Here is a 20,394-nt window from a genome sequence, read left to right on the forward strand (position 1 = left end):
ATGCATTTTCACACAATGGATTAAAGCATTTCAGTTGTTGTTGAACTAGAGAAACATTTGCATTTGATGACCATAACTCTTATTTTCTCCTTTATTTTGCTTACACGTTTAAAACCATCACTTCTTTCCTTTTGTAACCGTTCCATGGCTAAAACAATACCTTTGGTCTCTTTTCGGCTTGTATGCCAGTAGGCTCCGTTTCAGGGTTATCGATATCAGACATTTTCGACTGTGAATAAATGAAAGCCACCACAAGATCATTGGCCGTGCGCGGCAAGCGCAAACTCCTGGAGTGGGCAGGAGGCCTCCTCGCATCGAACTGTGGTGGTAGAATATTCCACAAGGGTGACTGCACTCACCGAAGATACCCTGCACTGTCGTTGTGTTTCATACCTCATTTGCGGAGCTTATTTTGCTGACAGCGAGAGATCCATGATTGAATGAAGTCCTTTGTCTCGTCATGCAGCTGAGCTAGTCCCAGCTGTCCTGCGCTCCGAACGTTTCCAGGTGAGTAATCCAAAGCGGCTCTACCTTTTCCAACAGGTAGAGATTTTACTTTGTAGCGACCATCCAGTTCTGTAGTCGCTTCTGGGTGCGGGGGATCCAGTTGATAACACGCTGTGTACAGAACCAATGTCCAGACGGAATTGTGTTTGTTTGGGGTGTTCCCGTTTATTAAATATAAAAGCGGTAAAAACAGTATGACCTCCCGTCACCCTGGCCTCCTGTCAATGGTGCCTGTGACCTTATATAACCCAGCCACCACAAACCACACCCAAATAAACCACAAACCACACCCAAATGAAACAAGCCCCATTAACCCCATAAATACACAATAATGGCTCCTACACATATATATTTTAATGTTCTAAAGGCCATGTGTTGCTATTATGTTAGCTAAATGTGGAGTTATGGTTACATTAGCCAGAAATGTAAAAACCGCGTTGTGGAAGTTTTTGAGAGAATCAATCGTTTAAACTGAAGTCGGGTGAAGCACAGAGTTAATGTTTATTTGACGTATGACGTAAACATATTGGAACGCTCCTAAGAAGCTCTTAGCGTTAAGAGGCTCTTAACGAATCTGGGAAATGCGCCCAATAACGTTATCAACATAACATCATCGGCACACAAACTGAAGACAATAACACAAAGACAATGCCATACAGCTCCATCTAGCATTCTAGAATGGAACCGGGACAATCCAGCCCACCAGCACTACCCAGCTGATGGCCCTGAACCCCCCCAGAACATTCTTCAACAGACCATTCTATAGATACGACAGTTCTCAAAAGTCATTGGTCCATTCTACAGACATGCAGCATACCAAATCTCTTCTATCATTGGTAAACTCCTTAGAACAATACAGTTGAATCCACATTGTCTTCAGACCAACTTCCCCCCAGGTGACAAGAACTCTCCCAGGTCACCCAGACTCCCGTCTCTAGACTTCACGTCTCCTAGTTAGGTGTCATAAAACTACAGGTGGCAGCTCTGCAAAATGGAGTTGAATCCACATTGTATCAAGCTTCTTAACCAACTGTAAACTTCTCTTATAACACATTCATTGTACATATGACCAACATTTCTTTCACATTCGTCCCATTCAACCCTGTCACATTTTCTATTACAACATCGTTGAATTGTTGTGACAGGGTTGAACGTTTAACACTTCTCAGTAGATTACTTATTTTTTTACTGTAAAAAAAAAGAATAAGCCTAGGCAACATTATGCCAGTACGGAGCCCCTAAAAGGACATGGAGAAGAAGAAAAAATATGGTGTGCACGAGAAACTTTCTGGTGCGCACATGAAACTGAAAACAAAAGCGTTTTGTTATGAACAGTATCAAAGTTTGGACTGATAATGAGGACGTAGACAGTGCCCCACCTGTTATCAACAGAAAGAACTGCAACAAAATTATGTTATTTTTAATTTCTCGAACATTTTTATTTTCGTTTACTTCGAATAATTTACTATCTATGAATATAGCGTCTTCCTATATTGTTTTGTTTCATTCGTTTGTGTTAAGATTTTATTTCATGTTCATTGGTCCCTGCCTTGTTGCTTCAGACTGCGTTCTGCCTATTCGAGTTTAGCATAGGCTAATCGTGAAGGTGGGGCTCTGGTGGGGCTAGCCCCTCTCTCACAATGCAATGTACATTGGACGTGGGAAAGTATTAATACGCATGCTCAGAATGTAATGTAATGTAAAGTAGATCACACAAATTTGGTGCTAGTGGGGCTGAGAACCAGTTGCCCCACCACAGCGTCATTTTGTATTTCAGACCTGATTGGCTATCTGTCTTTCTGGCGCCAACATTAGTCGGCAAAAAGGAGAGCGTGGTGGGGCTAGCCCCTCTCACAATGCATTGGAGGTGGGAAAGTATTAATATTAGTGCTGTCAGTTTAACGCGTTATTAACAGCGTTAACGCAAACCTAAATTAACGGCGTCAATTTTTTTATCGCGCGATTAACGCTCTTTTTGGCCTAGCAAACTTTGTAGTTTTTTTCACATGCTGTTGCAACAATTACCGACGTTAGAAAGACTACAACACCACACCGGATCTAGCTAGACCGGAAATAAAACAACAGGCACGCCACACACACACTTGTTTGGCTTGCGAGCCGGCTAAAGAGTAGTAGCAGAGCCCGTTTACGGATATTAGACATTCTCCGGTAGTAGGCTAACGTTGTTTTGAGTGGATGGCGAGCGCGAGACGCCGAAATGGATGCCAATAAGATTCTGAATGGAAAGTTTACTTTTAAAAAGTTGCCAAATGGTTCCATTGATAAGACCAAAGTGATCTGTGTATTTTGTCGTTGTAAACTGAGTTATCATTGCAGCACGTCCAGTCTGAAATACCACTTGATGGCCAAGCACACAGCTGATGCGATTCATGCAAATTCTCCGCCCCCTCGTCAAAGCCAGGCGATTGCAATGTTGTTTTCAATAAAAAAATATTTGCACGAAGCAATCCGAACCACTTTTCCATGTTGATAAGAGCTTTAAAATTGAAAAAAGAATGGGACAAAAAGAAATCAAGGGACATTTAGAACAGATAAAAATGTGTGATTAATTGATTAATCGCGAGTTAACTATGACATTAATGCGATTAATCGCGATTAAATATTTTAATCGTTTGACAGCACTAATTAATATGCATGCTCAGAATGTAATGTAAATCACACAAATGTTATGCCAAGTGGGGCTGAGAGCCGGTTGCCCCAATACAGACGTATACAATACGTCATTTTGTATTTCAGCCCAGATTGGCTGCTTGTCGCCAACATTAGTCGGCAAGAAGAGCGAGGAGATGTAGCTAGATTGTCTTAGCTAGCTTGTTAGCTTCACAAACGCCAGATAACTTGAGAAAATGAATAAAGTGGATTTCATACTTGAGCACCGGTTGTATACCCTTATATACCCTATAAACCCTTAATTTGGAGGAGAAAGTTAAAGTAAAGCAGTTTAAGTGGTGCCCATCAGCCACGATACTGTCATCGCTCAAACTGCTGGTAAAAGTAACCGCAGATTTAACGTGGAGTGGTTTTTGAAGAATGGCTAACGGTTAGTCTAGTTAGCATACAAAAGAAGGCACCTTTCTCTTCAAGTGAGCTCTCAGCCTTGGTGAGTGAAAGCATATTTTATCATCCTGCCTTTGATGTGCTGGTCTGTGCATTGGTCATATTATGGGGCTGGATCGATAGATAAAGATGGTGACGTGTCAGTGTGCCCATGCTTATCTGGTTGTTGTCATAGAATGGATCTGTATCCCTAAAAAGTTGTATTTCTGCTTCGTTGTGGCCTTCCTGTTGTGTTGAACTCATTGCTGTTTGCGCATGGCCCTGTAGGCACATTGGTTCTGAGCTTGGTTGCATTCTTAATTTAGGTTTGTAAATATGACAGTGGTAATTTTACATGTGTGTGGGAGAGAAGGAGAGCAATTACACAAGAAGGTCTCCCTCTCTGCAGTTTGTGTACTACAACACCTGGTAGAAGCATATGGAGGATTATAGGGGCCAAAACTAAATAAATAAATACTTGGATAAATAAATAATTATATAACACAAGCTTAAATAAATGACACAAAATATATAAATATTACATGTATTTGTGTGTGTATATATATATATATGTTTACGTTTTCATGTGTTTACATTTATTCATTTATACTTACATTTATTCATTTATACTTACATTTATTTATTTATACTTACATTTATGTATTTATACTTACATTTATCCATGGTGAAACTTCCTGCAGCAAAATAAATCTGTCGTCACCAAGTCAGGGGGCGGGTCAAAGCCTCTGATTGGTGAAAGAACAGTATTACACACCAGGCAGGCTCAACCAGTCGATCAAGCTCTCTTCAAGCTAGAGGGATCCTCTATCGCAGGGGTACTCAATTAGAAACTCTAAAGGTCCACTCACCAAATTTCCATTCAGTCGAGGGTTCGGAACGGCCCATGGTTTATTTTTCTTGCCCTTACCTCTCCCATTGACTCCCATTCAAAATTGACTTAGGTTTAGGCACAGTGCCCGTGCCCCTTTCTCCGATAGACCAGAGTTCAGGGGGTACTTTCGTTCAGTGTCTATTGTGTCATGACTCATAGTCATGTTTCATGTTAGCTCTACCACTTTTGACAAGGGCAACCATCTCATTGTAGATTAAACACATCGGTTTTGTGCTCCCCACCGGCAACACAAATGCGTTCTTGTCAGTCCATTCTGTCTGAAATTTTCCGGAATCAACTTTTCGCTGGGTTTTGTCATGCCATTATTTTTGCTAAGGAAGAACAGGTAAGCTAGCTACCATTAGCAAATCGATTAGCCTACGTTGTTGCGAATGACAAACACAACCTGCGTGACCCACAGAGGTTGCGGCCAACGTTGAGTGAGTGAGTTGTCATGGTGATTGCTATTACATCTCCTGATTGGATCTTTGGATTGGACACAGAAGATAGAGAAACCACATCTAGTAGGAAAACCATAGACATAATAAATAGCGTACAGGCCATAAAAAATGTGCCGGTTAAAATGGAAATGGTTGAAATGCAAACTCACTTTCCATTTTTGCCCCACTGTATATATTTACATTTAGTCATTTAGCAGACGCTCTTATCCAGAGCGACTTACAGTAAGTACAGGGACATTCCCCCCGAGGCAAGTAAGGTGAAGTGCCTTTCCCAAGGACACAACATCAGTTGACACGGCGGGGAATCAATCCAGCAACCTCAGCCCAACTCCCTCACCGCTCAGCCATCTGACTCCCTATATATTCATGAGCATACTATAAAAGGAGAAAACAGCTTAAAAAAAAACAGTTTCATTCTAGGGCTATTTCACAGGGTTGCATTAGGGCGCATAGAACAGTACCCGGGCCATTTTGAGCCCAACCAATGTTACATACCCTATTCAGACACCTTAAGGAACAGTGTGAAATAACCTATGAAATCAGTCAATGACCCCTTTAATATATTGTCAATAAGAATAAATATTTTGTCAATGTTTATTTAACTGTGTGTGCAATTTATAGGATAATCAGAGCAAATGTGAAAGCCTAATCAAACCTTCATGTTAATGCATATTCTTTATAAAAACATGAAAGCTGATATAAGAAAAGGATTTGTCGCTAGGTGCTTTTATTTTATTTTTATGAAAGTTGGCCAGTTGGCAACACTGATCCCAAATTCACTTTAATTGTTTCTCTGGTCATCCTTCGCACCATATGCTTCACTAGCACGTGGACTAGGAAGCTGTATCAAAAAAAAATTCATTAATGAACTAATGCGATTGACAAAGGCATTTGCAATGAAATAACTAAGCGCTTACCGCTGGAGTTTGTAGTAAGGAAAATAGGGAAACTCTGTTAAATTATTTAAAAGCGAATTCGCTTTTACAACCGATAATAAGCTGTTTTCAAAGGGGTTGCTGGCTAGCTAACAGAACGAATAGATTAGTGAATTTTGTAAAATTAATGTGTCAACTGATGGCGCCCCTCCAAAACAATGGTAGGGAAAACACTGCATCGCTGAAGGGACTGTAAGGAATAGTTCTTATACCTGGGTAACCTAATGACTAAAAATAATAAATCGTCTTGTTTTGCTAGACCATTCTACCTTCTATCCATATTCGATGCACTCCTTAAAATCACCAACCCTATCTTCTAGATGGAGGGAACAGAGATAGACATCGACAACGACCTGAAGCCACTGCAGTTCTACTCCATAGAGGACGGAGACAAGGTACTGGTGCGCTGGTCCTGAGCTTCTCACAGGCGGGGACGCAAGTCAAAGAAGGACGGAAGATGCGCTGGACTGGGAAGGCATGGATTTACTGGTGAAGGCCCGCTTACACCAGAAGATGTTGTTGACCTGCTTTGTCAGCAAACATGGCTGACGTTAGGCCACATTGGTTAGAAGTGGGATTAGGAGGGGTATAGTTCAAGGCCTATATGGAACTCATTTAAGGGACTGCAGTTTATGCATAGAACTGATAGGGGATATGAAGTTACGCCACTAAATCATGTAGTAACGAAGCCTTAAATTAAAACTACGTAAAAAACATTTATTTACGTTTTATTTCGAACATGAAATGCGCCAATGTAGCATGGATCAATACAGTACAGAACTTGCAATGTGACAAACTAATGGTACATCATTACTGGGCAGGTGGCTGAATTATAAAATGTGGTTCAATGTGTTTGTCTTTTATATGTAAAACATTCCATTCACATGTTTTCTTATGAAGAGGAAAATTTGAATATAGTTAATTTCTGGACAAACTGGAGAGTCAAAGCTACGTTCTTTTATTAATGTGACATCAATTCAGTTACCTCAATGGTTGTCAACATTCAATTTAACCCTTTTTTGTCACCAGTAGGGGGTAGTTGATGCTTAGAAATGTTTTCTACATTCCAAGACAACTGAGCTCTGTGTCTAAATCAGTGGTTCCCAACCCTGGTCCTCAGGGCATTGACTTAATTTGCTAACAAGATAAAAAAACTGTATAAGGTAGACTCCACAAAGAGTAATAAAGTCCCACCTAAAGTCTACTGGATGACAAGATTAGTTGTCATTCAATCGTTGCATGATTATTTGTTTCATTTACACAATTCTCAAAGCAAAAGACACAATGTACACAACACTTAGTACAAAAAGTATTTATTGGGGCTGTACATTATTATTTTTGAGTTTTTTCCATATCTCTGATGACCCAGCTGCACAGACAGAACATCCTACCACAGGTTCCCAACCCTCCCTATGGTGCATGAGGTCATCAAAAGCGCTAGGCCAAGGTCCTTCCAGATGGGCTTTTGTGGCAGCCAAAAAACATATTACTGCATGACCGGCAGTTGTCATCACTATAATCTATTTTAGGTTAAAAAAAAAGCAACTGTAATTCAGATAATGTCTATATTTCAGGTATTTATTTACAAGTTACAAAAAGTGACTACAATGTGACATTTTTGCCAATGGCTCATAAAAAATTGGGACTAAATTTGGTAAGAGTAAAAATTTATTAGGAAAGGTAACTCTGTAAAATCCCCAGGTATTTCAACCCCACCCTCCCTAAACCCTCCAATTGCCTAAACACAACCTCTTCACCCCCTAACCCGCTGATCGTCCCCAATCAGTCCATCACTGGCTCAGTGGGATAATAGGCCCAATTCAAGTCTGATCTCTAGCTGATACTCTCCATGCCCTTTATTTGTTCCACATACGCAAGGTGGAATAATTCAAATTAACCACACCTATTTTGAGTGGGCGTATTTCAACAGCTGTTACCTATCAATCGGGAATCAAATAAGGGCCTGGGGGTAGGGGCCATGAGTTCAGATTGGAATTGGGCCCGAGCATAACCTATTCTGGAGTCAGCTGTATTTCTTCCAAACTGAGAGAAAATCGCAAGGCAACAGGTGACGCCGTTTTCATGAATTCCAGAACTGCCGTCCGGGACTCACTCATTCCTCTCCACGCACCTTCCACCCGTCACATCAGGGCACCGGCAGGTAAAGCCACCTGGGCGCGGTAGACAAAGATGTGAGCAGCCGCCATTGTTGGAGCAGTAGTTGTACCCTGAGGGGGTGCCAAACAAATAACACATTTCAGTCTTTCAGAGTCATCCAGAGGAATGCAAGTCAAGTGCACATAATGAAGTCTTTGTGGGGGACACAGGGTCTTCAACCCTGCCCATCATGGCAGGGTTGAAGACCCTGTGAGACACCCAGCTGTAAAAGTGACTGCTCATAACAGCTAACAGTGATCTAATGCGAGCATTTAGGTCGAACAGGGATCCTGTACCTCAATATGAGAATACCACAACCCAGACTGAGTCACGTTTAAGTGAAGTCAAATTTGTAACTCTGTATTAGTTCTAATGAAAAACAAGGGTATTCTCAGCCTAAACCCCCACAAATCCAAATGTATGGAGCGACATACATGTAGTGGGATCACAGATGTGCGAGGGCTGTTCACATAGCCGCAAAACACAAGGTAATTGATTCCAGACCATTCCATGTGGGAAAGGATTGAAAGGAGTGGAGAATTTGGGGTTGCTGAGTAAAGTTAACCTCAGTCCAACCAGCTGTGCCATGGCAGTGAAACTGTCAGCTGTCTCCCTCCCCCCCATGTAAACAAAAAAAATCCCTAATTATCAATGAGGAATTTACAACTGCCTTCTCCATCACTTGCCCTCTCTAGGGTTTCATCGTAAGTCATAAGACTCATGCGTGCAATGGATCACCTCAAAAGTTAACACTTTATTGCCATGGGCAGTGTTTATATACTGAACTCTTCTACTAACAATCATGGTCACATTGCAGTCCATTTATGCCAGACAAGGCTACCTAGTATACATTTTCAAATTATGTAAACAATTATGCTTAAATTCTTACTTAAAAGATTCATTAGGTGGATAACCAAAATTGAATGAGGTAAAAAAATCCTTTCTGTTTCCTCTTCTGAGCCTATGCAGGTCACGAGAAAATGTATCCAAAGACTCGGCAGATGAACGAATCATTGATCCGAAGACTTGGTTGGCAGAAGAAAAAAACGTTGATTCGAAGACACGGTCGGGAGGTGAACGATTCGTTCCTTCTTTCGGGTACCAGTCTTTGGATCATTTTTCACGTGACCTGAATAGGCTCAGAAGAGGAAACCGAACAAAATGTAGGCCAGTAGGCTCGCATTCAGCATTCATTAGAATCTCTCACACACAGTATACTGTAGGCCTACACAAATCCATGCATAAAATGGGTTTAATGATCTGTCCATTTGCCAAATACATTATATTCAAATTCAACGAAGAGGTCTAAGCCCCCCAAAATTAAGTTAAAGACAGTACTGTCTACTACTTAGCCTATAGTTATCCTAACAGTGACGACTTTTAATAAACAAACATAGGCCTATATAACAATTCTTTCAGCAACAATTTGGATGGAGCTACACGGGCGAACCAAGCTCCCATGAAAAAAAACTAGTGCGCAACACACAGGCTGACGCGCACTGCAGTAGGCCACCTACAGCCAGCATGCTATTATTGAACTAAAATTCCATTAGACTATAATCATTTTATTTTCCGAACTGACATGTATTGGGATATTCAAAACCATGCAACTCATTGCGTCCACACAGCTCAAAACACATTATTTAACTTAAATTTTACAAAGGCAGAATCTATAGGCTATGCAGACATGAAACAATGCCACAACAAATGTCCTTGCCTATTTAAATCATCATTGTCTGTTCTTATCGTTAGCAAATCTGGCAATTACTTTGTTAATGTCAATCTCAATGCCCCTCTCGATGCACAGCAGCGCTAAGTTGGACAGCCGCTCCTCTCCCATGCTTGATTGCAAGAAACTATATTAATTTCAGGCGGCTGAAAGTCCTCTCTGCCTTAGCACTGCTTATCGGACTTGTCAAGTTAATACGATAAAGAATGGCAAGGTTGGGGAAACCATGGTCCATGTTGTTGTCAATGAGAAATGCTAGGATGCTGTGTGTGTTTAGTTCATGTTTTTCCATGCTCAGCTCACGGAGTAGCCTACGAAATGTAACAAATTTGTCAACCACATCATCGTTCTTAGACAGATCCTCCGAATAGAACTCCGCAAGCGCTCCAACTTTCCGAGCATCCAGTCACAAAAAAGTTTCGGAAAATGTAGGCCTATATATATATTTAGTAAAATTGAATGCCATGAATACAATCAACGTTTTGTTGCCAAAGAGAAAATATGAAAAAAAAAAAAAGATCGGGGGCCCCCTCGGGTGCGGGCCCGGGGTTTTCGGTGGGCCCCCCCCCGCTCCTACCCCCCCCCCCCCCGTTGAAATGAAAGTATAACTCGAAAAAATATTTGTTCATTTTACTGAACGAAATTCAAAGAACTGAGTCAGTAAAATGATCCGAACTTACCATCACTAGAGCTGACACTCCAGTGTCACATCAAATCCATCAAAATTTGATAGTTGGGATATTATATGTGATTTTACAGAAAATAAACTGAAATGGAACTGACCAGGGCATGAGGAAAGCGAGATTAGTATCACCAGAGAAGATGGCAAGTAGGCCTACCTTGAGCACACTGTGTTGGAGTGGTGGTGATGCCATAGACACGTGAGCGCTTCTGTGGCAGGAACTCTTCTGTCTCCCTCTGGGCCACGCGGTCCACAGCTACCACAGCCTCCCTGGCAACAGAAAATTCAATGTTCATGGGGGCCACACACAGAATTTTGACTTCTCACAAACACTATCAACATTAGCTGACATTCGATATGTATACATACGGTTAATGTGACAAGTCATACTGTAGCCAGAGTAATTGCTTTTTTACTTTCCAATGTGCTTTTTCATAAAACAGCAGAGAAAACCCCAGCCATGAAAAGATTCAGTATAGACTATCAACGCTCAACGTAGTACCTTCTCCAGTCAGTGTAGTAAAGGTTCCTTCCATGGGATACGATAGCAAAGGGATACTGAATCCCCTCCACGACTTGATTACGAACCCGGCGGTTGGGGTCGACACACTCCACCCTATGGGTACCTAGAGAGCATGAGGAATACATTTCGATCATTCATGTTCAGAAAATCCTGGTGGTGATAAATTCACCATTTGGCCCTGAAAAATGTGTTAACGACACACAAACTAATATGCTAAAGCATTTATATTAAAAGACTAAAGTGCATTCAGTACAAAATACATGCTAGGTCGGGATAATTACAGTAAAACAATGCCATTTGAGCCAATGATACCAGAACCAGAGGAAATTGAACCCCACTACCTTGTGGTGCTAACACCATGCTCCAACAAATGGAGCAAAAAAAGAAAACCAGCATAAAGATACAAGCTCCAAAAATGATATTGTCTGGTATTGTCTTACCGGCGTCAGCCCAGCATAGTTGTTGGCTTGCTGGGTCATAGGTCAAAGCATTGGGCAGGGCCAGGTCGTCTTTCACCAAGACAGTTCTGTCAGTGCCATCCATGTTGGACATCTCAATTTTGGGTTCGTCTCGGTTCCAGTCTGCCCAGTAAAGTCGCCTGGACAAAGATTAGGAGATTTATTGGTTCAAATCTAACAAATCCAACAGCTACGAAGTCACTCAAACAAATGCATTGACCGTTTATCGTTTTACAACATCAGATTTACGACATTATTTTGAAACACACCCATTGGACGGATCTGTAACGATGGGTCGAGGGTTGACCAGGTCAGTGTTGAACAGAACCCGGCGGTTGCTCCCATCCAGCCTGGCCACCTCGATCCTGTCCTGCATGGAGTCAGTCCAGAACATCAGACGTGCAAGGTGGTCGATCGCAATACCCTCCGGACTCTCCAGCTCTGCATACAGAAGTTAAAGACAAATGAAGTGCTGAGAGAACGTATAATACAAAATAATGTATAGAATCTTAACCTACAAGAAACTAGATATATGTGGTACCTTGAAGCTAAATAATTCATTCCATGAAGTCAGACTGTTAACCAGTGTAGAAGGGACACAGGGTTTCACTCCAACAAAATATATGACAGCTGCAACTCACGTGAGGATACCAGAGGAATGATCTCTCCACCTTCCAGACTAGCTTTGCTTATGGAGGGCCCTGTGATATCAGTCCAGTACACCATCTTCTCAACACAGTCGTAGGAAATGGCAATTACCACTCTGTCCTGGGGGCAACACAGAGAGAGAGAGACGCGCTTAGATTCACAAATGCATTTTTTCCAAAAGATATTCTCTGCAGCCTATCAGATGTCTCTTCCAATTTTAGCCAATCACAATAACGTGTCTATGTGGACTACAACAACCTGCCATAATAACGGACATTGTCTCCTTGAGATCACAAGCAATGTTGTCTGGTAGCATGTAGGTGAAATATTGCTTGTTAATCTTATATAATTGAATTTTCTTGAGAATGGCAGGATCCATGTTTAGTCATTTTGTTGTTTCCTAGGCTCACGTTTAGCAAGCTAGCTGTTATTGGCTAAAATTGGAAGAGACCTCTGATAGGCTGCAGAGAATATCTTTTGGAAAAAAGGGATTTGTAACTCGTGTTCGTCCGATTTGTAACTCGTGTTCGTCAAGTGGCAAACAAATGTAGGCTAATGGGTTCATTTATTTGTGAATCATGGAATACATTTGTAAATCGTGTTACATTTATTTGTTAATCACAAAATACATTTGTGAATCGTGTTACATTGGTTTGTGAAACACAAAATACATTTGTGAATCGTGTTACGTTTGTTTGTGAATTATGAAACTAATCTAACTATTAATGCACTGACTAATAAAGTAAATTGTTAAAACTCAAACTTTAGATTTTACAGGGGCAAAACAGATTTATACTGGGGCCCGTGCCCCAGTAAAAGGGGTCTAACGACGCCCCTGATCCCAACCTGCAGAGACTCATTTCAGGGAGGTGAATGTTGATAAACCAGGAAAGCTCTAGCACAGATATTCTGCTTCAAAGATCTTTTCACGCCTTAAGAGAGGTTGGATTGTTGTGTTAATCAGTAGTGTCGAGCGACAGTTATTTCACTGCAGTGAAGAAAATAAAAATAAAACAATATTTGCACTCAATCAAATTCCAGGATTCTGCTTTCTTGACTGGGTGTTTTAACACCCAGTATTTTGTACTGACTACATTGCACTGTACCTGGCCCGATTATGGTTCAATTTATGTAACTTGTTGGTGTGAATCGCATCTTCCGATAACAGCCTGAAAGATTTATTCACGGTTTACCAGGTCAAACAAAGAAAATTCATCCTGTGCACAATGCAATGTCCGAGATTAGCCTATTCATTCTATTTAGTCCGTGGATGTAGGGTAAAACTAGGGTGACCAGACGTCCTCTTTTATCGGGACATGTCTTCTTTTTGAGACCTAAAAAATGCGTCTGGCAGGGATTCCAAAAACGTCGATTTTGTCTCGTTGGATATTTGTGTTTCTGTGGGTCTTTCACAAACTTTTATTACGCCCTTAAAAGTTTTGGAAAGTGTATCTCCCTCACGTTCCACCTTCTTGCGTTAGCTCTGACTGTATAGAAAACTGTCATTGGTCGACCGCCTTTTCAGTGTTGCCAGATGCACGATAATCCTCCAAATAAGATCCCTTTGAGCCTTTGGTACGTCTCCAGCGCATTGTTTGAAACAGCACATGACATCTGCAGCCAAAACGTAAATTTGACTTGATTTTCTTATTTTAATATATGGCCAATATTATGTTTGATCTTTGATCCAGACCGGCCCACCAGAACCGGTCCCGTATATGCCACCACAGCGAGCGCCCTGCTCAGTGGCGATTTTAGACCCTTTTTAGGGGTGCTCAAGCATCCAGCACCCCTAAAAATAATAATAATAATAAAAAAATTGAATTATTATTGTTATTATAATTTGATGCTGGTAGTTCATGAAGAAAGGGACATCCTTAGTTTTTTCATTCATTCAATATTTTGCATAATAATAAATACATGTATTGTTATCCAGTGAAATTAGTGATTTATTAGCAAGGGGGTTTAACACTTTTGCAAGGCACTGTATCCATGTCACATTCTCATTGGGGGCTGAGCACCCCTAAAGGTCTGATCCTAGTCGCCCCTGGCCCTGCTAATGCATGCAAATTCAGTGCCTGATGTGATGCTAGTTAGGGACTTCCACGCTTAATGCGAGCGCGCCCAGCGAGCGAGCGATTTTTTTGGGGCTGATTTGAGCAAAAAATAGTTTTTGGAGCTTTAAGTAAAACAAACAAACAGCCGTTTTTTCAATTGATAAAACTGATTGTCTAGTGAAGGTAATTACGTTCCATCTTTGGTTTTCCATCTTTATACTGTCTCTACTAGCTAGCTTTCGATCTGTCAGTGTCACTGTTGTGGCACTAAAGGCTTGCCTGGCTGCCAGCCCAACTTAGCCCGCCCACAAACAAATTTGGTCGGGAAGTTAGGTCTGGGATCGCTAGCTTTGGGAAAAAGTATGTCCGAAAAGGAGCTGTTCGGACCAATCAAATTGTCAGGGCTTGCTTTATACGATGATGGACAGATAATCAACAGTAACGTAATCAACCACGTCACCAATGAGCACTTGGGTTGAATTCAAACAACATATTAAGTTGCTCTGATTGGTTGTAGGTCCATCCAATTAAGCGAAGAGGCATTTTTCTCAGTTGAAACACGCCCCATACTCACAGCCCAACGGAGTGGTTTCAGACTCATATTCTGACTGGAATGAGTATGACAACTGGTGCGTTTGACATGGACTGCGCCTGCATGAAACGACCGGCGAGAGTAGCCGCTTGCAGTCGGGGAGGAGTTGAAAACGGCTCTGTAAAGTCGGACATTTCAGCTTCTCGTGAATTGCTGCGTTGACGTCAGTTACGGCCGATTAAGTGCTGTTTGATTACTTTACTTTATTTACTTTATTTAAACGTAGTCTTTCTGTTAGTGAAGAGGCGGAGTAAAAACCCTTTCTTCCAGAATGTTTTAATTCAATTAAACAGTTTGGTCTGGATTTGAGCATTGGCGAAACTGAAGGTGTCAGAATAATTACAAAAGTCGCGTCAAAGTTGTCGTGTGTGAGTCTGGCCAATCATGAAATAGCTGTGTTGTCACTAGAACCCGCGCAGTTGCTCTTGAGAAAACTTGCTCGGCTACACAGCCGGCAGTTCTCGAATCGATCTCACGGTACTTTGATGGCGACGTCACAGTGATCTATCCTCGGCGCCGTCTCAAGTCGGACAAAAAGTTTAACAAGAATTCACTGTTTCAAGTCAGCCGCCTGTAGCCGGCTGCAGCGCTGCATGAAGTCAGTCCACGTCGAACGCACCTAAAGTGCCCTCCGGCCCAGAAGGGCTTCGGCCCATCAGGAATTCTCATGGTGCTCCGATGGCCAGTCCGCTACTGGACAAGACACATTAACACCCCCTCCCCCCCGTAACGTGTCCTCTTTTTCACAAACTCAAATCTGGTCACCCTAGTAAAACGAATGTATGACAAAAATGTACGCCGAATACACAGAGGGCATGCTTGAAAGTAGTATTAAGTACAACTACTTGTGAAACATGATATTTCTGGGTACTTGACTCGAGACCAAATCTGCCGATTCACTACTTGATTCATAGGGGGGATGGGATCGTACTTTGTACATTCAAACACAGCCGAAACATTACAGCTAGTACCACCGTGGGGTACTAGCTCTAGGGAAAAAACGGCTGCACCGTGATGCAAATTATATCACATCACGCATGACGCGCCCACAAGTGAACTGGAAGCTTAGGTAAACAAGAACAAAATATGAGTATATAGTGATCCTAAACATGTTCTTTATTATATTGTGTGGCTTCTTCAACACTAACTTTTGTAATATGCAAGAAAATGAAAACTGCAAAAAAAAAAAAAAAAAAAGGCTTCTAGCGGACAATATGGATTGCTGACTAGAGCCCCTTTTCAGTGGACCGTGTCACATATGTTCCTACGCCAGAAATGTTTTATGCCAGAGAGGAAAAGCTTTGGAATGAGTTTGAACCGTAACTCTGTTCTGGCACAATACGAAGATTGTTTGAGCGGAATTTGGGGCATTCCAGAGTGGGCATAGACAGCAATGGGATCAATGATCTCTCAGTTTTGTCGAATGAGACAAATGAAAATTGACACAACACCGTCTTTTCATTTATTTATACAGCGTCAGAGGACTGTTGGACTGCGTCAGTGCTTAATGCTCCAGCAGTGAAAGGACTTCCAGCTAGACTGATCTCTGAAAGCAGTGTGCGAATTATACAATGACAATCGGAGGGGGCCAACTTCTTCTCCAGGGCGTAAAGGGAACCCAGTACAGCGCAAGCACGTGCTTCTATCATTAACATTATTGTGAATATTCTATAGCTAATTGAAATCTGTCCCCCCAATATACAGCAGAAAATATGTAAAATATATGTTCTCCTTTTATGAGCCCTGTCAATTAATCGGTCTCTTGTTATGTCATATTTATTCTCAATTTATTTCGGTTTGTTAAGAAAAACGTGTGTGAATCCCCCTTCCTAATTGTAGCCTACACTTGTGTGATTTCGTTTGAATCCACCTTGCGTCGTTCTGCGTTGTCATGGTTACCTAACACTTTTTCGTCAGTCAGTTGAGAGCAAAGAAAGTAACGTTAGTTAACTTGTTGGAGAGGAGGTAGAGTAGGCTAATGGAGGATTTGAGGTTACCTAAAGCTGAAAACTGGACCAGCAGCCAAGCATACGCGTTTTTTTCCAGACAGTAAGTAACTTGATACAGAGCTAAATGTGTAAGTAAATAAAACGAGTAGCCTCTAGGGATGGGCGATACCAATATGTTTTTTTTTCTATCCGATACCAAGTACTTTCAAGACCAGTATCGTCGATATCGAAACCGATACTTCTATATGAAATATTTTTATTAGAGTAATTTTATAATGCATTCGGAAAGCCATCTTATTAATTAAGCAACAAGCCCCAAGAGGCCGTGTTTTGCGCTGATTTTAGAACAGGTAAGGGGTTCTAAAATCAGCGCAAAACACAGACTCGCTGAGCTTATTGCTTTTCTAAAACTGTTTACAGTTTCAAATATTTGATATGGTTTCATAAATAAAAACTATTAGAAACAAAATAGTTTAATAATAAACTGTCATTCTTCCGCCACTACAAAGTATAGTTCCTACATAAATCGTTGCCATGGACACCTTTGCCGTCTTTTTTTATTTGAAGTATTCGATGCGCAGTAATATGGAATGTTAAAGAATGTTATGAGGACAACCTGTAAGGTTATGCTGGATTTTACAATGGCATGGAATGCGATATAGCCAATCATAATCAAGGATGGGAACAACCAGTTTTAGAATATTAAATAAACTGCAATAAGCATTACATGTCTGTGTTGCCTCCTCTGCTCGCGTCAGCTATAGACTACTTCGTTGTGCTCCTCAGGGTGTTCAACATTTAGATGCTTGTCATGTTTATGGTATTGCCACAATAGCGTTTTGTTGTTTGACAAATGTCACATGAAGCTTCTTCGTCGTTAACTGGAGTGAAATAACTCCAGATTATGCTTTTTTTCTTTCAGACATGAACGCAGCAATGCACTCGAATCTGCGCTGAGTGTGCTTTCACTGAGTGAGAGTGGGAGAGTGCGGCACGCTGCCGCTGATGAACTCATGATAAGCACAGACACAGCGGAAGAAAAAATAGTTCCCATTGACTTCTTTGGTTAAAGTAAATGTCTATACTATACGGCCGACTACTATTATAAAAATATTCTAAAATCAAAAAGAAAGAAATCCCAGGTAGAATTGATATTTCAAATTGAGAATCGATCCTTTTGATACAATGCCAGTATCGAAAATATCGATACTTTAGGATCGATCCTCCCATCCCTAGTAGCCTCAAAAAAGTATGAGTTGCTGTTTTTCTGATAAAATGACATGTGGTCACAATGCAGGCAATCACTGTCTCTGAGAAAATACACTATTCCTTGAGATGTGAATTCAAATGGTCAATGTAGTCCTCGAAACTATGTTCTAAATGTGCGAATTTTCATATATAAATATAGAATTGTAGGCAATGCACTTGAGGATACTTAAGGAAGGGTATTCATTTGGACACCTCCAACGTCTAAACCATGGTTACGCCCTTGGTTAATTTCCATTACAAATACAATTGTGACAAAAATATTATAGATCTAAATTATATTAGTAATTGTTTTGGTATTAGCTAGCTAACATACCTTTTTGACTACGCGGTAGCTATACTCCGAGGTGATTCAAGCAGCTTCTGTATTGCACTGGTCACTCGCGCACAGTGTTTGTGTGTGATGTTCCCTGCCATAAAGTCAACATTTTTGTGTATCACCAACCTGTTATTGAATGAATATGTGGGCGTCAGGTGGCTGAGCGGTTAGGGAATCGGGCTAGTAATCTGAAGGTTGCCAGTTTGATTCCTGGCTGTGCCAAATTACGTTGTGTCCTTGGGCAAGGCACTTCACCCTACTTGCCTCGGGGGAATGTCCCTGTACTTACTGTATGTCACTCTGGATAAGAGCGTCTGCTAAATGTGTAAATGTAAAAGTAAATATGGTAAATATATTGTAATATTTACAGGTAAGCACGATATATAAATGTATCAACCCCCCCAACCTGTTGTTTTTACCTCTTTTGGGTGGGTCCAAGTCTTAATTAGGGGGGTCCAAGTCTTAATTAGGGGGGTCAGACCCCCCCCAAACCCCCCCGTAATTCGCACACTGTCTGAAACCATGTCGCTCATAACGTGAGTATCCTAGAACCAAGTGTGTTTTTTTTCTTCTAAGCAAAGCCACCAACTTGACTGGGAATGAGGTTTCTTGCCAGAACAGCATTTGTAAATGGGAATTAGTAACTCTGCATAGTGTTTGGCTGAGATTAGGTAGCGTGTATATTTAGGGGTCATAATGGCCGACACTCACCGGCAGGTGCAGCAGAGCCTTAGCCTCCTCTCTCTTCATGTGATAGCCGTCCAGTGGGATGTGTTCAATCTTGCCGCTCTGGGCAAACAGCAGGTGGGTACCGGGGGCCAAAGGACTGGCATCAGGCCTGGGGGTGGGGCCAACAGGGGGGGGAGTAACTGCCTGGTCAATACCTTTAAATTGAGGAGGGGGGTGGAAATGTATTAAAACTTTAATAAAACGTAGTTAAAAACTTTGTAAAAACCACTTGGTTTTAGATTACAAAGAAAAGAGATTGTGTCATTAAAGCCTGTTGAATTTAGATTTCAGTTACAGCAGGATTGACCCATATATGCCCAGTTCCTATGTACCCAAGTTTGCATGTGCTAGAGCACTGCTTTTGGAGTGGCTACTTACACAAAGGCCTTTGTCCAGGGCCTGTTCTAGTGTTGGGGATCTCCTGACCATTGCGGTCCACACACCAGCACTGCCCAATGCTGCCATGGCACTGGGTCGGCTCGTAGGCTCCACGCTCATCGCAGGTAGGCACGTGCTGTCCAACGGCTGGCCGTGGGCGGAAGAAGAAGAAAGAGGAGTTTGGAACAGAGGCTTGGGTGCGCTCCCTGTGATGCTCGCACTGTGTCTTCTCACGCTCTGGAAAAAAAAAATATATATATAGAAATATGAACATTTGTCATACAAGGCATGTCTCTGACACATTGTGGTCTAACTGAAAGCTGTAGATTTATTTGTAGAATATTTCTGCAGTATGTCATATAGAACCTCAAAATTAATTTGGTTTTCCCGCTTTGAAATTAAACATGGCTTTAAAATGAGCAAAATGATTCAATCTGAGTCCTTCATTTGATGTGGCCACACTAATCTGACATAGAAAACTATCGTCACATCTGGAGTAGACCTGTCAATGGAAGGTTATTTCTAAAGGGTCTCTATCTGGTAAACCACAGACCAGTCAAAACAACCCATGCAAGTCGCAATACCCAGCCTCCAATTTGCAAAACATCTGGCCACAGTGATCAACAAGACACAGAAGAAACAAGCACTTGTTGTCCTTAACTGTTGAGACAAACCGATTCAGACAAAACTTTGCAGAAAACTGAACAGCGTGTTTTGACAAAGTGAAGTAAATTGTACTTTTTTTCCCTTAAAACGGCTCATAAAAAAAAGAGAAATTACAAAACTGTAGAGAAGAGCAAGAGGAGCTATAATTAGCTTCATGCTGCATGCTCTCGACACCTGGATCAGTGCTGAAGGGGACATGAACAGAGACAGACTATTTTGTAAGAAAGCAAAACACTTGAAAGCCACACTACTTGAAACTTATAAAGGTATCTCTACCAAGTGCAGCTAAGATGATAAAATGATGTTGCTGCCTCCAAGTAGAAAAATTTGAGTATAATTAAAGGTGACAGACATACTCTCTCACAAAGAGGTGTTGTTAGGTGCACATA

The 20,394-nt window shown here is 41.4% G+C and overlaps 2 protein-coding genes across 5 annotated transcripts in view; one reads left to right on the forward strand and one right to left on the reverse strand.

The window, feature by feature from the left end:
- The window catches only part of tbce (tubulin folding cofactor E), a 38,816-nt gene extending 31,749 nt beyond the window's left edge, over positions 1-7,067 (forward strand). For all 4 annotated transcript variants that reach the window (XM_047051104.1, XM_047051107.1, XM_047051106.1 and 1 more), the window contains exon 17: positions 6,173-7,067. In XM_047051104.1, the coding sequence (XP_046907060.1) occupies positions 6,173-6,268 (96 nt within the window). In that variant the 3' untranslated portion in view covers positions 6,269-7,067. The remainder of the gene's footprint in view (positions 1-6,172) is intronic.
- Positions 7,068-7,149: 82 nt separating this feature from the next.
- The window catches only part of LOC124488485 (nidogen-1-like), a 43,927-nt gene continuing 30,682 nt past the window's right edge, over positions 7,150-20,394 (reverse strand). Inside the window, exons 13-20 of the mRNA XM_047051102.1 lie at positions 19,340-19,576; positions 18,944-19,116; positions 12,043-12,169; positions 11,671-11,842; positions 11,384-11,541; positions 10,923-11,046; positions 10,578-10,690; positions 7,150-8,080 (exon numbers count right to left, since the gene is read on the reverse strand). Coding sequence (XP_046907058.1) covers positions 7,962-8,080; positions 10,578-10,690; positions 10,923-11,046; positions 11,384-11,541; positions 11,671-11,842; positions 12,043-12,169; positions 18,944-19,116; positions 19,340-19,576 — 1,223 coding nt within the window. The 3' untranslated portion in view covers positions 7,150-7,961. The remainder of the gene's footprint in view (positions 8,081-10,577; positions 10,691-10,922; positions 11,047-11,383; positions 11,542-11,670; positions 11,843-12,042; positions 12,170-18,943; positions 19,117-19,339; positions 19,577-20,394) is intronic.

The sequence above is a fragment of the Hypomesus transpacificus genome, unplaced genomic scaffold (assembly GCF_021917145.1).
Source record: "Hypomesus transpacificus isolate Combined female unplaced genomic scaffold, fHypTra1 scaffold_138, whole genome shotgun sequence".
Classification (NCBI taxonomy): Eukaryota; Metazoa; Chordata; class Actinopteri; order Osmeriformes; family Osmeridae; genus Hypomesus; species Hypomesus transpacificus.